Source organism: Anas acuta, chromosome 3, assembly GCF_963932015.1.
Source record: "Anas acuta chromosome 3, bAnaAcu1.1, whole genome shotgun sequence".
Classification (NCBI taxonomy): domain Eukaryota; kingdom Metazoa; phylum Chordata; class Aves; order Anseriformes; family Anatidae; genus Anas; species Anas acuta.
Window position 1 is genome coordinate 117,686,433 of NC_088981.1, and position 15,387 is coordinate 117,701,819.

Genomic DNA, 15,387 nt, shown 5'->3' on the forward strand with positions numbered 1-15,387 from the left:
AACACTTCTGTCCTCCCAAACAACTGCTATATGTATTGAGGCCCTGCATCCTGGGATTTAGCTGAACGTCATTCATTGATGGGAAGTAGACAGGAATTTCTTTTCTCTCTCCCTGTGCTTCCGCAAAGCCTTCACTTGTGTTTATTTTTTTCTGCTTGTTTTGGTTTTTCCTTCTTTTCCTTTTTTTCCCCATTAATTAAATTAGATTAAATTTAATTTAATTAAATTAGATTCAATTAGATTAAATTAAATTAGATTAAATTAGATTAAATTAAATTAATTTAAATTCGCTTATCTCAGTCCATGAGTTTTTTGGGTTTTGTTTTCTTTTAAGCATACTTTCTTCTCCACATCTTCTTCAAAGGAGGGGGAGTGAGAGCACATTGTGGTGGAGTTCAGCTGCCCAGCAAAGTAAAACCACCATACCCCCCTGCCTGGGGCTTGGGATGCAGATGCCCCAGCAGCCTGGCTCAGCCCCAGCACAACCTGCAGCTGCCAAATTTCACTTTCAGGTGCTGTATCATCTAATGTCCTGACTTCCAAGAAAGAAGAAAGCCTCTCCCTGCTGTGTAAACAGGAAGCTTCAACCAGTGCAGAGGCTTGGGGCTCTGTAAGGGGTGGGGTAAGAGCTGGACTTTGGCAGTGCAAGAGCTGGGCTGAGGCAGTGCAGCAGCTGGGCTGAGAGGCTGCCGGAGCTGGGCTGAGGCGGTGCAGAAGCTGCAGAGCACCAGGGAGGGCAGGTAGGTCCCCGCTGACTTGCGCTGGGCAGGGCAGGGGCCACACAGCGAGCCCCGTTTTCCCCCAGGCCTCTGGTGCCCAACCACCCTCTTGGTGAAGAACATTTTCCTGATATCCAGCCTGACCCTCCACTGTCCCAGCTCCATGCCGTTCCCTCGGGTCCTATTGCTGGTCACCAGAAAGCAGCACCTGCCCCTCCGCTCCACTCGTGAGGAAGTTGGAGGCCACTATGAGGTCTCCCCTCAATCTCCTCTTCTCCAGGCTGAACAATCCAAGTGACTTCAGCCGCTCCTCATATGTCTTCCCCTCTAGAAAATTTACCATCGTTGTTCCCTTAGTTAGTAGTTTTGCATGACAAAAGTGTAAGGGTATGTGGATGGCGAGAGTGTTGGCTTCATTAAGGTTATCCAGTCTCCAGTTGCTACTTGATGGGCCAGAGATTGCCTCTCTCCAGGCAATCCCTTTCTCTACCTCGTGTGGGCGAGTGCTCTAAGGATGAGGAGCCAGTGACGGGTGAGACCAGTCCTGCTAGGTTATACATGGGTGCTGTTGAAGACAGCGCCTTGTCCATGGCTATTTGTGCAGCCGTGCCAGTGGTTGCGTGTGTCTGTCTGTCTGTGTCTGCCTGTCTCGGGGGTGTCCGAGGCTGGGTTCCAGCAGCAGGGCAGAAGAAATGCGTGGGCCAGGAACTATGGAGAGGCCTCTTCGAAGGGGTGGTGGCCTCCTCTAACCTGATGTAACCAAAGTCTCTTTTCCCCTTCCACAGCCATGGAGTCACAGGAGGAGAGAGCAGATGCTGGGGATAAGGCACGAATTGCTAAGCAATTGCTGGCAGAAGCACTTGAGAAGGAAGGACTTGATGAAGAATACTGGCTCCCCAAACTGTCAGAGATATTGGGTGTTAAGTCAATAAATGCTTTGAAATATCTGCAATATGAAGACTACATTAAACTGGAGTGTGAAATACGGTCCCCCTGGGAGACCAAGGCACTCCGAAAGCTCTTGGGAACCACAGACAACGAAACAGCTGTTGATGAGCTGCAGAAGCAGCACTTGGAGATGATGAAGCAGAGACAAGAAGCAGCCAAGTCAATCCTACGGGAGCTGGAAGAAATGCAGAAGAGCCGCAGACACAGCAAGGAAAAGATAAGACAAAAAGAGACAGGACATGGGATTCCCAGGGAGTTCTGGGCACCACCAGTACTGGCACCACCAGTACCATTGCTGGATGAGCTGGTGAGCATCCAGAAGCAACTGGAGCAGCAGGAGAAGTCCATGGGGGAGAGGGAGAACGTCTCTGACGAGGAGGTCCTGAGGCGGGCATCGGGAGGCCTGGCTCTGCAGGGGATTTACCAAACCAAGAGCCTGGAGGATGTGCTGGCAAAGCGAGAGCAACTCATCAGGGTCCCTGATGGCTTCATGCTCACTGGTCCAGTGCAAGGGTCGCTGCTTGACAGGAAGGAGTTCTCCTCCTCTGCAGCAGAAGCCACTTTCACCAAGTCCATGGAGCAGCTGGGGTTCAGCATCAGCGCTTCTGCCAGTGACAGGTTCTCAGGGCTCATTGTTGAAAGAGGTGTAGATTCCAGCAAGTCCTCACAGTCAGAGGACTCCCGTTGGTCACACTCGGAGCAGGCGTACATTTGCACCACCATGTACCAGTACATGCCTCTGGCCTCCTACTACTTCCAAAAGGACCAGCTTCGCCTCTCAGACACAGCCCTGCGAGAGCTGCAAGACATCGAACAGCTTCTGAGCATCACCCAGGAGGCAGACAGGTTCCACCTACTGAAGAGCAGGTGCGCCAGCTTCTTCAGCAGGTTTGGGTCCCACGTGAACCAGGGACCCATCCACTTTGGGGGAATATTCTGGTGCAAAGCATCTGCCGAAGGTTTCAGGGCAGAGCAATGGGATGAGATGAAGCAACAAACATCTGAAGCACTGAACAGCTACGTCGGGGCTAGCTTCAGCGGCTTCGGTACCAAGTGGGGAGTGAAGGGGGATGCTTCAAAGTCCAGCTCACAGGCATCATTTCAGGGAAGAGACAGAAGCAGCACCCACAGAGCAGTTCAGCTCTATGTGACCAAAACAGGGGGCCCAGCAGAGACAGATTCCCTTCCCGAGTGGAAATGCGGGCTTGTGGCCAATAACACAACCTGGTGTGTGATCGACCGGGGCTCTCAGCTGATCCCAGTGTGGGACATAATCCTGTCCAACCACAGCAGCGATTTTAAATCCTCCCATCAAATGAGCAGCGGCCTCAGGACTGTCTACGAAGCGCTAACGAATCACAGCACCAGTGTGATCTTTGGAGAGGAACTGGCCAGTGCTGTAGAAGAGGCCAGAGCTTTCCTGGAACAAGTGAAGACCTGGATGGGGATAGTGGATGAAAAGAAACTGCTCATGTTGCTAGATTTTAAACAGGGTCTGAATAACAGAACAAAAAATCACAGTGTCTGGATCAACATATGTCTGTCAGACAAAGCATTGCAGGAGTTCCTGGTGAACACTGTTTCTTTTTGCCAGAAGTCTTCTCCAGAAAACACCACCTACATCAAATCTCTGCTGCAGTGCCTGCTTGATCCTCACATCTATTTTGTCAGGGACTTCCCCAGAGCTTCCTTTATTATGCAGTGGGTCTTCCAGAAGGAACAGACACTTCCCAAAATTTCCAATATTTCCAATCTTGAAGATCTCAATACGACACTGCTGCAAATGAAGGAGTACATCATGGAAGTCACCTACGCACCGGCAACTTCTGTATCTGCCATTCATGACGCAAAGATCAAAGCCACCTTCACTATAAGCCTGGCTGTTTCTTCCTTGCTCCAGTCTCTGCAGCAAAGGGCACAGGAAGACATAGAACTCTTAGTGCTCTTAGTTACAGCCAGCACGGGATACCAAGTAGAAAGCAGCACATTTCAGTGCCTCCTTGGGTGTCGAGAAATTAATTTCATGATACAGGAAATGCACGTGGCACATAACAAATATCAGAGCCTGAAGGAACAGGATGTTTACAGAGCTCAGGCCTTCCTGCTGCTGACGGGGCTCACCATAACTTCTGAAAACAAGAAGGTGACCCCTGAGCAGAAGAATGACCGCTTAGTTTTCATGAAAGAAAAGATGAAAAACACATGGTCCACAGAGATGAAAGCTCTCCTCGAAAAGCACAATGCATTCAAAGACTGGGAGATGCTGGAAAGAGATTTGCAATACTTCATCAATAGTCGAGTGGAGAACATATCTGAGAACCTGAAGAAAGACAGTATAACCAGAGATCTGGAAGATGCTTTTCAAGGCATGCAGCCTCCCAGTCACTGCAAACCCAAATCAGACAGCAGCAAATCCAAAGCAAGTCAAGCCATTACAAACCCAGAGTTCCTCAACTTACTTAAGCGCCTCGGGCTGGAAAGGTACTATCCAAGAAAAGTGGGCACAGAAGATTTCCACATAATACACCAGACATCTGTACACAACAGCCAGCCCAGCAAGGACAGCGAGCTACCATTTTACTTCCTGCAAAGGCTCCTGACCGTGGATTATCGGGTGAGGTACCTGACTTGCAAGGAGACGAGTAAGCCAGGAGTTGTTCCCACACCAAACACCTCAGCGGAGGAGCACGAGCCCTCTGATTCCTTTGATGACTTTCTCAGTGACTTGGACAAAGGAGCCCCTGAATCTGCAAGCAGGGAGAGTCATGTGCACCCCATGGACCTCCAGATGGCAATTTTTCATTGTGCTGATGATTTCATGAGACAGTACCTTTCATCCAAGCTCGCTTTCTGCCAGTTTGCACTACCCCTCCTGGTACCAAACCCGGGCACTTCACAGATAGAGTTCCCTCTCTGGTCCTTCAGCCAAATCAAGAAGAGCTGGAAATGGACGGAAGGATCGGGAGAGCAGATGAGCATTAGCAGTCACAACAACAAACTCATTTATCAGGCAGAGATGCCCATCGTGTCTTTCCTCCGCATCGGCAGCTCTCCTTCCTCTTCCAAGTCTCAGCTCCTGAATGCCCTGCTGAGCAGGAAGAAACACGACACTTTTTTCCACCGCCATTGCAAAGGCAGCACCAAAGACTGCTTCCTGATGAAAGGTGTTGTGGAGATCTCCTGGTACCTTCCCTGTGGTAGCGATGACGACAGCTTTAATGGCCCTGTTGCTTTCTGTAACCTGCACGGAGATGCAAGGGATCATGAACCCCAGCTGCAGTTTTTACAGGAGATCTCTGCTGTGATCGTGGTTCTTGTTTCGGAGTTGGATCAGAGCAACGAGAAGAAAGGCAGGAGAATTTTACATGATCTGTGGCAGTCTCAGAGGCCTTTGGTTTGCCTTTTCACTGAGAAAGAGAGCATTGCAGGTGGCCGATCTGGCCAAAACGTAAGAATAGGGATCAAGACCAGAAATGAAGCAGAATTAGTGGCTGAGCTGACAAAAACCATCCGAGACCTAGTGGAAGGGTCGAGCATGCTTGTTAGCCTCAATGAATGCCTGAGCACAGCTCGCCAGCACGGCTTCTTAGTCGATGAAGATGCAGAAGCGTGCATGACAGCCAAAGAAACAGCAATCAAACTGGTGAATCTGTTGAAGAAGGAGAAGTTGTCTGAGATCAAATCACAGCTACTGCCTCTTCAGGGAAAACTGTGGTACATGTGGTGTAAAAAGGATAAAGAACTCACTCGCTTGCAGGAAAAGAGGAACAAGAGCATAGAGCATCATCGAAGCCAAATTGAATCGGAGAAGTCAGCAATACGAAGAGAGCAACTAGGCAAAGCGTTTCCCCTCAATCAGCTGATGAAAACAGTCCTTGACTTTCTCCAGTCACAGCCAGACAATACCAAGAAATTCTTTCTGCAGTGGATGAAGATCTTCATGGACGACATGTCCTCTGATCGCCTTGATGAGCTGAAGAGAGAGTATCATCACTTATGGTCTCAAATCCTGGCATTAAAGAAAAACAATGAAAATAACAACCTGAAAACTCAATTGATGAAGAAATTAGATGCCCTTTCTGATGAAATCAATGATTCGTCCATTGGCCTTGAGCATATTTTGAGAGAGGTGGGGCAGATTTATGAGGCACTGGAATCAACAAACTCCAAAGAAAAATGGTATGTCAAACTATCTGAAATTGCTGCCGATCTGATGGTTTTAGGGTATCCCATTGAGCTGATGGATGGTGATGCTTCTTACGTACCACTGCAATGGATTGGAGCCGTCTTTGACAGGTTAATTGAGAAGCTAGGGGACAAGCGAGTATTTGTGCTTTCCGTGCTTGGCATCCAGAGCACAGGGAAGTCAACCCTGTTGAATGCCATGTTTGGTCTGCAGTTTAACGTCAGCGCAGGGAGGTGCACCCGGGGAGCGTTTATGCAGCTCATTAAAGTGGACGAGAAGCTCCAACAGGATTTGAACTTTGATTACCTGCTCGTTGTTGACACAGAAGGACTTCGTGCCATAGAGATGGCCAATAAGCAGTCACTTAACCATGACAATGAGCTGGCCACCTTTGTCATTGGCATCGGCAACATGACTCTGATCAACATCTTTGGAGAAAATCCTTCGGAAATGCAAGACGTCCTTCAGATTGCTGTGCAGGCTTTCCTGAGGATGAAACAAGTTAATCTTTCCCCAGGCTGCCTCTTTGTGCACCAAAACTTGGGCGAAATAACCGCAAAGGAACAGAACATGGAAGGACAAAGACGTCTGCATGAAAAGCTGGATGAAATGACCATGATTGCGGCCCAGCAGGAATTCTGTGACATCACCTGCTTCAGCGACGTCATCCGCTTTGACGTGAACACCCACATTCATTACTTTGCTCACCTGTGGGAAGGAAACCCACCGATGGCACCGCCCAACCCCACCTACAGCCAGAACGTCCAGGAATTAAAGAGCAAAATTCTCCAAGCTGCCAAGAAGGAATCGCACAGCAGCGTTTTGAGGCTCTCCAGCTTGAAAGTTCGTATTAATGACCTGTGGAATGCCTTGCTGAATGAAAACTTTGTTTTCAGCTTCAAGAATTCAGTGGAGATTGCTGCCTACAAGAAACTGGAAACTGCATTTAGTCAGTGGACCTGGCAGCTGAGAAGTCACATCTTAGACTTGCAAATGACACTGGAGAACAAGGTGCGGAATGGGGAGTTGGACAAGGTCACCATGGAACACCTTGAAAAACTGGTGCAAGAGAGAAGTGATGCCATCACCAAGAACATGGAAACATTCTTCAGTGAAGACAGAGACCGTGAAATACTGATCCAGTGGAAATGCAGCACAGAACTGAAGCTGAAAGAACTGAGAGAGTCCCTTCTTGCTGAAACGCGAAGGAAGTGTGAGAAACTTCTAGAAGTAAAGAAGAGCCAGAGTAAAATGGATGAGAGGAAGTCTGAATATGAAAACGAGCTCCTGAGAAAGAGCAGAGAGTTGGCCCTGTCTCTAAAAGGCCAGAAATTAGGTGAAAGTGAACTGAGAAACCACTTCAATTCCCTCTGGATACAGTGGGTTACTGAAGTGTCCTCTGCTGCTCCCCCTCTGGAACAGGTGGACATTGATGTGGACATAGAAGATGTGCTTCTAGATCACTTTAAGGAGCCTAAGGTAGATATACGAATCAGAATGTTTTCCCAAAAGACTGTCTTTTGTGTTGACAAAGAGAAACACGTGTCTAGGAAGAAAAGTTTTTTTGGCTTTTCTAAAAGTTTGGACGATGCAGATGAGAACAGCATGCAACGCATTACAGATAGCATCATAAAGCGTGTGAACGAAAACATTGAGAAGAAGGAAAAGGACAAAATGGATTACAGTCGAACTTTTATTCATGAAATACTAAATGAAGTGGAGGAAGGTATGAACTCTGTCCCTATCACTGCAAATTACAGTTTTAATAAAGATTACAAAATGGAAATATCACTGTACCTGTGCAGAATGGCAGCAGAAAGGTTTAAAGACATGCATGCAGCATTCAGGAAAGCAAATGATCCAGTCGTCTACCTGGAGAGCAAGAGAGAAGACTTCTTTAAATGTTTCCAGATTTCCTGCCAAGGAGCCTCTAGTATCACAACATTTGCTGATTTCCTGTGCAGCAAGATTGCCCCAGCTCTTCGACGTGCCATCTATGAGAAGACAGCTCTTGACATAGCTCGAGACGTGAAGGATAAAATTCCAGATTTCGGAGGCAATAGATCCACTCTGGAATATTACATGCTGAAATACCTAGCAGAAGAAGAAGAATTTGTGAATTTCATGTATTATCTTAATGCCCCAGGAGAATTTTTAAATAATTACATTAAAACAAAAGTTGAGACGTACTGTTTAGATAAGTACAGAAGGCTAGAGATTTTTTTGAGACAGTGCCTCTCTCATTACTATGAAAACATTCAGTCAGCTGTTTTTACATCAACCACGGTTGTCAAAGACAGAAAAGACAGAAAGGATAAAATCTCTCTTTGGCTGGATGAATTCTGCAGAGCACTTGGAGACGTGCTAAACTTGCCCAGGAGCGACCTGAAGGGCATTGAACATCAGGAGATAACATACGTAGAGTTCCTGAATAATGCCATGACAGAAGCACTGTCTCCCGTTATTGATGATCTCAGGAAGGAGTTTGAAGAAGCTCGTATGAGCTCCTTTGAAAGGCAGCCTCACACAATACTGGCTGAGCAGTTTGCAGGGTGCCAGGAGCAGTGTCCATTTTGTGGGGCTGTTTGCACTAACACTATGCCAAACCATGACGGAGACCACCGGGTTGTCTTCCATCGTCCACAAGTTTTGAGAGGATACAGATGGCATAAAACAGACAACCTAGTCATTGATATTTGTTCTAGCCTTGTTTCAAGTGATTGCATATTCAGGATTGGTGAAGACAGATGGATCCCCTACAAGAAATACCAGGATGCAGGACCTCCCTATTCCACTTGGAGCATTCTTCCTGATCCATCCATGCAAGCATACTGGAAATGGTTTGTGTCTTCTTTCAGGACACAGCTAGAACAATGCTACAATGGGAAATTTCATGGCAAAGGAGAAATCCCTGCTTCGTGGCAGGAAGTTACAAAGCAGAACGCACTCGCTGAACTGGAGAAATGTTAGGCTAAGTTGGTATGAAGGAGAAACTGCAAGTGCTTTGCATTTTAGTAGAACGTAATACGAGGATAACCACAAAATCTTCTTGTAATGATTATGACTTAAACCATGTCAATAAAATTAAATGTAATTGCTGCAACTTTGGGTAAACTAAGGAGTGCTTCTCATGCTGCTGCTCAGCAATTCCCTTGCTGTGTGATAAAGTCAAAGTCCTCTTCCTTTCTTGCCATAAATATTTACCTCAGCTTTGTCTTAAAGCAAACTAGAAGAACATTCCTGCAGGAAGAAGTCATACTGCCAAGATCAAGACCAAGTGCCAGATGAAGAGCAAAGGCAACATTAGCAAGTACCGGTTTTATCAGCTGCTATGGGAAAAGATATGACACTGGCAAAAGAACAGTTTCCCTGCAGCAATACTTGTCACACTTGCAGAAAGGACAGCGGGGTCTGCGAGCAGGTGAACATTTTTGGGGAACTTGGCTATTTTGGTTTTTGGGATTCTTATTTGCATTCATAAACTCAGTACTCAGGTGCTGTTCTCTTTCTGATGCCATTAAAGCAATTAACGCTGCAGCCTATGCGGATTTAGACAGTGATTTTAACTCTGTGGGTATTAGGTATAAGTCCTAGGTTAAGATGTGCCCCCACTTCCATGAGCCATTCCTACTCATGAGCCTGGCAAAGTTCCCTGCAGCTCCTAGCCACCCCAACTGCTTTTGCCAAGCACTTCTGTGTTGGGTAAAAGCCCTTTATAACCAATGTAGAGAATTAGACAGCTTTGCAGCTTCCTCAGCAGCTGTCAGCAGTGCATGATCTTAGCGTTTGTGCCTTCAAGATGGGCAGGTGGCAACTGAACAAAAATGGTATGGAGAACATGGAAGTGGCTCTGCCTGCACCAGTGCAGTGGCAGGGAGTGTTTACTGTGCACTTTTCCTGCAATCCTGCTGCAAACCCAATGACCAGAGTCTCCTGAAGAGCTGTCAAGAGTGGTGATTCATTATAATGCTTTGTAGTCTTTGCTAATAAACTGTTTGAGTTGGACTGGACTGGTCTCTGCGCGCTTCATTTCAAGGTGAGCTACAATTATCCTAGAATCATAAAATCAGAATGGTTTGGGTTGGAAAGAACTTTGAAGATCATCTAGTCCCAACCCCCCTGCTATGGGCAGGGCCACCTCCCACTAGATCAAGGTTGCTCAAAGCCCCATCCAGCCTGGCCTTGAACACCTCCAGGGATGGGGCATCCACAGCATCTCTAGGAAACCTGTGCCAGTGCCTCACTGCTGTCATAAAGATTTTCTTCCTAATTTCTAATCTAAATCTCCCCTCTTTTAGTTTAAAGCCATTACCCCTTGTCCTATTGCTACACGTCCTGATAGAGTCCCACCCCAGCTTTCCTGTAGAATCCTAGAATCATGAAGGTTGGAAAAGCCCACCAAGATCATCTGGTCCAACCATCACCTGATCACCAATGTCACCCACCAAACCATGTCCCCAAGCACCATGTCCAACCTCTCCTTGAACACCCCCAGGGATGGTAATGCCACTGCCTCCCTGGGAAACCCATCCCAATGCCTGACTGCTCTTTCTGAGCAGAAATGTCTCCTCATTTCCAGCATGAACCTCCCCTGGCACAACTTGGGCCCATTCCCTTCTTATCAATGGGTGTCACATTTGCACGTCTCCAGTCATCTGCAACATCTCCAGTTGACTAGTGATTTAAAGATCAAAGCCGAATTTCCTTAAGTGGTATATTCTTTATTGCAGCGCTGGATGCACGGGGGATCTTTCCACCAAAAACTCTGCTTATTTCCTTTGTATTATGATGGACAGTAATTAGAGTCTTTTCTCCATTTTCCTGAATGCCTTTTAAAATTTTAATTAGGTCTTGCTGTTTAACTAGTTGCTTCACTAGTGTGAGGTTCATCCCAATAGGTGTAGGTAGTAACTTATGATACATTGTGTTGTTAGACTTGATCAGCTCGTGGGATACCACTGGTGCCAAATATAGAAAATCACACCCGACGATTCTAACAAAATTACAAATACAAAAATTAGAATGATTTTTGCTATGGAGAGTTATATTCTCTTTGTCTATTTCTACAAAATCACAAGCAGTTCTTAAACACATGCACCCTTGACCAACATATACAAGCACAGTCTTTTGACCAGTATTTGGATGAATTTCAAAGTGGCAGATACCTTGCTCAGTGTCAAAACATACATCCTGAGCATCAATTGTATTACTTTCACAAATAAATCCTTGTTGTTCCCGGGTAACACATGATTCTAGATTTACAGACTGCCATTTCCCATTCTTCATTCGTGCGCATGTTCTATACTCCGAAGGATAAAGCACTGTCTTTTCATGGTTTAATCCTAGTGCAAGGATCGGGTGAATAACATGAACCATGGCATTACGTATAGTAAGCACGAAGGCAGTAGCCATGTTAACAACGGGATCATAAGTAAAAGACACCAGGTTCCACCAAGACTGGAACTTCTTCTCAAAATCATTGGTATTGTCCCAAACTGCCTTTCGGACTTCAGCTGGAAAAATGCCTTCACTTCCTTCCCTAATAATCAGAGCAGCCATTGCCTGCAACCATAACTGTCCTTGCATACAACTAAGAGCTAAGGATACATTATCTTGAACCATACTAAGTGCATCTATTATTAGTTTGTGGTCTTGGTCTTCTGCATTTTCCCATTTTGGTAACACCCTTGAAACTTGCCATTGGCTAGTTCCCAATGCCAATAAGGATGATTGTAGGGGTTGTTTTAATTTTGTCAAATCACTTGTTGCTGTGGCTAGCTTATTCATTAATATTTCTGAATCAATTCAATTTAAAATTCCTAACCCTGTTCCTAGCATTCCAGTTAAGTCTCTTCGTGTCCTGCCCCTGAAGTGTACTTGCTTCTGTGACCATATTGTCCAGTCTTCAAATGATGTTCTTAAGAAAGGAGAACAGGCTGGTTGAACTGCCGAGATGTTGATTTGTATTAGCAATTCAACACGCTTGAGTGACCATTCTGGATTAAATAACAATTGCTGTTGGCCCGTGTTCCTTACTATATACAGGCCTATTTCATAAATTTTGGGTTCCAGTTTAATTAGAGGTGGGGCATGGGTTGTAGAGGGTCTCACTGTTGTAGGAAGTGCCGCATATATTGTAAAATTTAATATGAGGCCCTCACCATTATTGACTTTGAACTGTTGGCCATTATTATTATTCCAAAAACACCTGATTTCTACATTCTGTGTTAATATAAAATTATACCAGCAATCCAATTTACCTGGGCGAATACAACCCTCTTGTTGTTCATTTTTGGAAATCGGTTTAACTAAAATCCCCGTTGCTTTCTTGTCGGTTGTTCCATTAAACATTCGACACCCTATTTTAATTTCACCCCCTATGGTTCTTTGGTGTGTCCACCCTTCCCATCATTTTCGCCATTCTGATGGTTTATATAAATAGTTACCATTTGTTCGCCAGATGACCATGACTGATAACTTTCCATTAAAATTCTTATCCTCTGTTGTTACGGCTTCAGTCCAAGGCCACCCACCATTCTCTATTATCACAGAGGCACCTTCTTGAATCACAATTACAACTATAAGCCATAAAAACAAAACAATTCTATGAACAAATCTTCTGCCAACCATATTACCAAATACTCCCAACCATAATGTCCTCATTTTGTTCAACTAAGCTTTAGTTTCAGTTCATCGTCACCTGGTGTTACTTTCCAAGGAGCTCCTGGAGCCTTCTTCACTCGGGAATAGTGGATCCAAGCAGCTTGTTCTCTAATCTTGATAGCAGTGTGAGTTGTCAGCAACACTTGATATGGTCCATTCCATTTTTCCTCTAGGGGTTGTCCTGAAAAAGTCTTTATATATATATAGTCCCCAGGCTTAAAGGGGTGGATTGGTTGATCCAACCCTCTAGCCCTGGTCCCTAACACAAATTTATGTACTTTATTTAATTGTTTTTGAAGTTCAGTTATATAAGTATATAAATATTCGGATCCCAGCTGCGTTAGATCCTCTCCACTAAATAGAAATTGATATGGCCTTCCATATAAAATTTCAAAGGGACTCAAATTCTCTTTTACTCTAGGTTTAACTCTAATTCTGAGTAATGCTAAAGGGAGGGATTGAGGCCATGACAAATTAGCCTCTTGTCAGATTTTAGCTATTTGTTGTTTAATTAAATGGTTCATTTTTTCTACCTGTCCACTTGCCTGTGGTCTATAAGGAGTATGTAGTTGCCAATCTATCTTTAAGATCTTACTTTTCTGTTGTACCACTTGTGCACAAAAATGTGAACCTCTATCAGAAGACATCGCTACTGGAATCCCGTAGCATGGTATTATTCCATTTAACAAGACTTTAACCACTTCTCTTGCTTTGTTTGTTTGACAGGGAAAAGCTTCAGGCCATCCTGAAAACGTGTCAGTCAGAACCAGTAAATAATGATACCCCCCTTTTCTAGGGAGTTCTGAAAAATCAATTTGCCACTGTTGTCCTGGATAATTTCCTTTACCAATTATTCCAAATTTTATTCTATTCTTAGTATTGGGGTTATTATGTAAACAGATGCTACATTGTTGAGTTACTTGTTTTATTGTTGTGTATAAATTTCGTCCCACTAATGTCTGACTCATGCTCTTATGCAATGTGTCAGCTCCCCAATGTGTTTTACTGTGTTCTGTAAGACCTATGGGCCATACCAAATTAGAGGTTATTATCACTCGGTTATCTTTTAAATATACCCATCCATCTGGTTTCCTTTTACCTTTCAAATCTTCAATTAATTTTAAGTCTTCTTTTGTATAATTTGGCTTTTGGTTCATGTATATAGTTTGGATTTTACCGTCTGGTATCAAAGACAATGCCTTCACCTCAATTATTTCAGCTGCCCGTTTAGCCTCCTGATCTGCCAATCGATTTCCAATTTCAAAATCGTCATTCCCCTTTTGGTGTCCCCGACAATGCATGATAGCTACCTTTTCTGGTTGTTTTACTGCCTCTAACAACCTTAAAATTTCTTCAGCATGTTTTATCTGTTTTCCCTGAGCAGTCAGCAATCCATGTTATTTCCAAATTTCTCCATGAGCATGTACCACACTGAATGCATATTTAGAATCTGTCCAAATAATTATTTTCCTTCCTGCTGCTAGTTCCAGTGCTCGCGTAAGAGCAATTATCTCTGCTTTCTGGGTGGATGTCCCGGGGGTAATTGTTTAGACTCGATTACCTGTTGAGCAGTTGTAACAGCATATCCTGCCTTACGTTGTCCTCGTTTTACAAAGCTGCTTCCATCAGTATACCAAGATTCATCAGCATCTTCTAAAGGTTCTTCCTTAAGATCGGCTCGACTAGAATACAGAGCCTCCATTGTTTCTATACAATCATGAGTTATAGGTTCATCCAGAGTTCCGCTAAGGAAAGAAGCTAGATTTACGACGTTAGTGCCCACAATTTCCACATCATCTTGTTCTACTCATATTGCTTGATATTTTAAAAATCTTTGTGGTGAAAGCCAATTATTTCCTTTTTGTTCCAAAACTGTTGAGACCGTATGGGAGACTAACACTGTCATTTTCTGTCCCATTGTAAACTTCCGAGCTTCTTGTATATTGATAACAACAGCTGCAACAGCTCGAAGGCATCCGGGCCATCCTTTACTTACTTCATCTAATTGTTTAGAGAAGTAAGCTACTGCTCGTTTATAGGGACCCAATCTTTATGCTAGTACTCCCAAAGCTATCCCTTGTCTCTCATGAGAAAACAACCAAAAGGGTTTTGAGAGATCCGGTAATCCCAAAGCCGGAGCTTGCATCAATTCTCGTTTAAGTTGTTTAAAGGCGTTTCGTGCTTCTCCAGTCCAGACTAACTTTGACTGATTACTCTTTATCAATTCATATAGAGGCTTTACCATTAGTCCATAATTATAAATCCAAAGGCGACACCAACCTGTCATTCCTAAAAAGGTTCGTAGCTCCTTTACCGTTTGGGGTTCTGGAGTCTGGCAAATGACTTCCTTACGTTCAGTTCCTAGTTCTCGCTGACCTCCCGAAATTCCAAATCCCAAGTAGGTTACGTGTTGTTGAACCAGCTGGACTTTCTGTTGAGAGACTCGATATCCATTTAAACCCAGAAAATTAAGGAGACTTATAGTCCATTGAATACAACTCTCTTTAGTCTTGGTAGCTATTAAGAGATCATCTACGTATTGTAACAAAGTCCCTTCAGTGTCCAGAGGTATCCAAGTTTCAAGTTCCTTTGCTAATTGGTTTCCAAATATAGTGGGGCTATTTTTGAATCCTTGAGGTAGCACTGTCCACGTTAGCTGTGTCTTTCTGCCTGAGTCAGGGTTTTCCCATTCAAAGGCAAATAGGTTTTGGCTTTCAGTGGCTAAAGGTAGGCAGAAGAAGGCATCTTTTAAATCCAGTACGGTAAACCAGACTTGACAATTCCTTAATTTAGTCAGCAAAGTATAAGGGTTTGCCACTACTGGATGTATATCCTCGGTGATCTTATTTATGGCCCTCAGATCCTGAACTA

At 44.5% G+C, this 15,387-nt stretch overlaps 1 protein-coding gene across 1 annotated transcript; it reads left to right on the forward strand.

The window, feature by feature from the left end:
- The first annotated feature begins 585 nt into the window (after positions 1–585).
- On the forward strand, positions 586–9,916 carry LOC137854994 (interferon-induced very large GTPase 1-like). Its single transcript, XM_068679052.1, has 2 exons — positions 586–740; positions 1,505–9,916. The coding sequence occupies exon 2, from the start codon at positions 1,507–1,509 to the stop codon at positions 8,821–8,823; it is 7,317 nt and encodes a 2,438-aa protein (XP_068535153.1). The 5' UTR covers positions 586–740; positions 1,505–1,506; the 3' UTR covers positions 8,824–9,916.
- The last annotated feature ends 5,471 nt before the right edge of the window (positions 9,917–15,387 follow it).

Coding starts and splice junctions, on each gene's coding strand:
- LOC137854994 (XM_068679052.1), top strand. CDS start 1,507: ATGGAGTCACAGGAGGAGAGAGCAGATGCTGGGGATAAGGCACGAATT.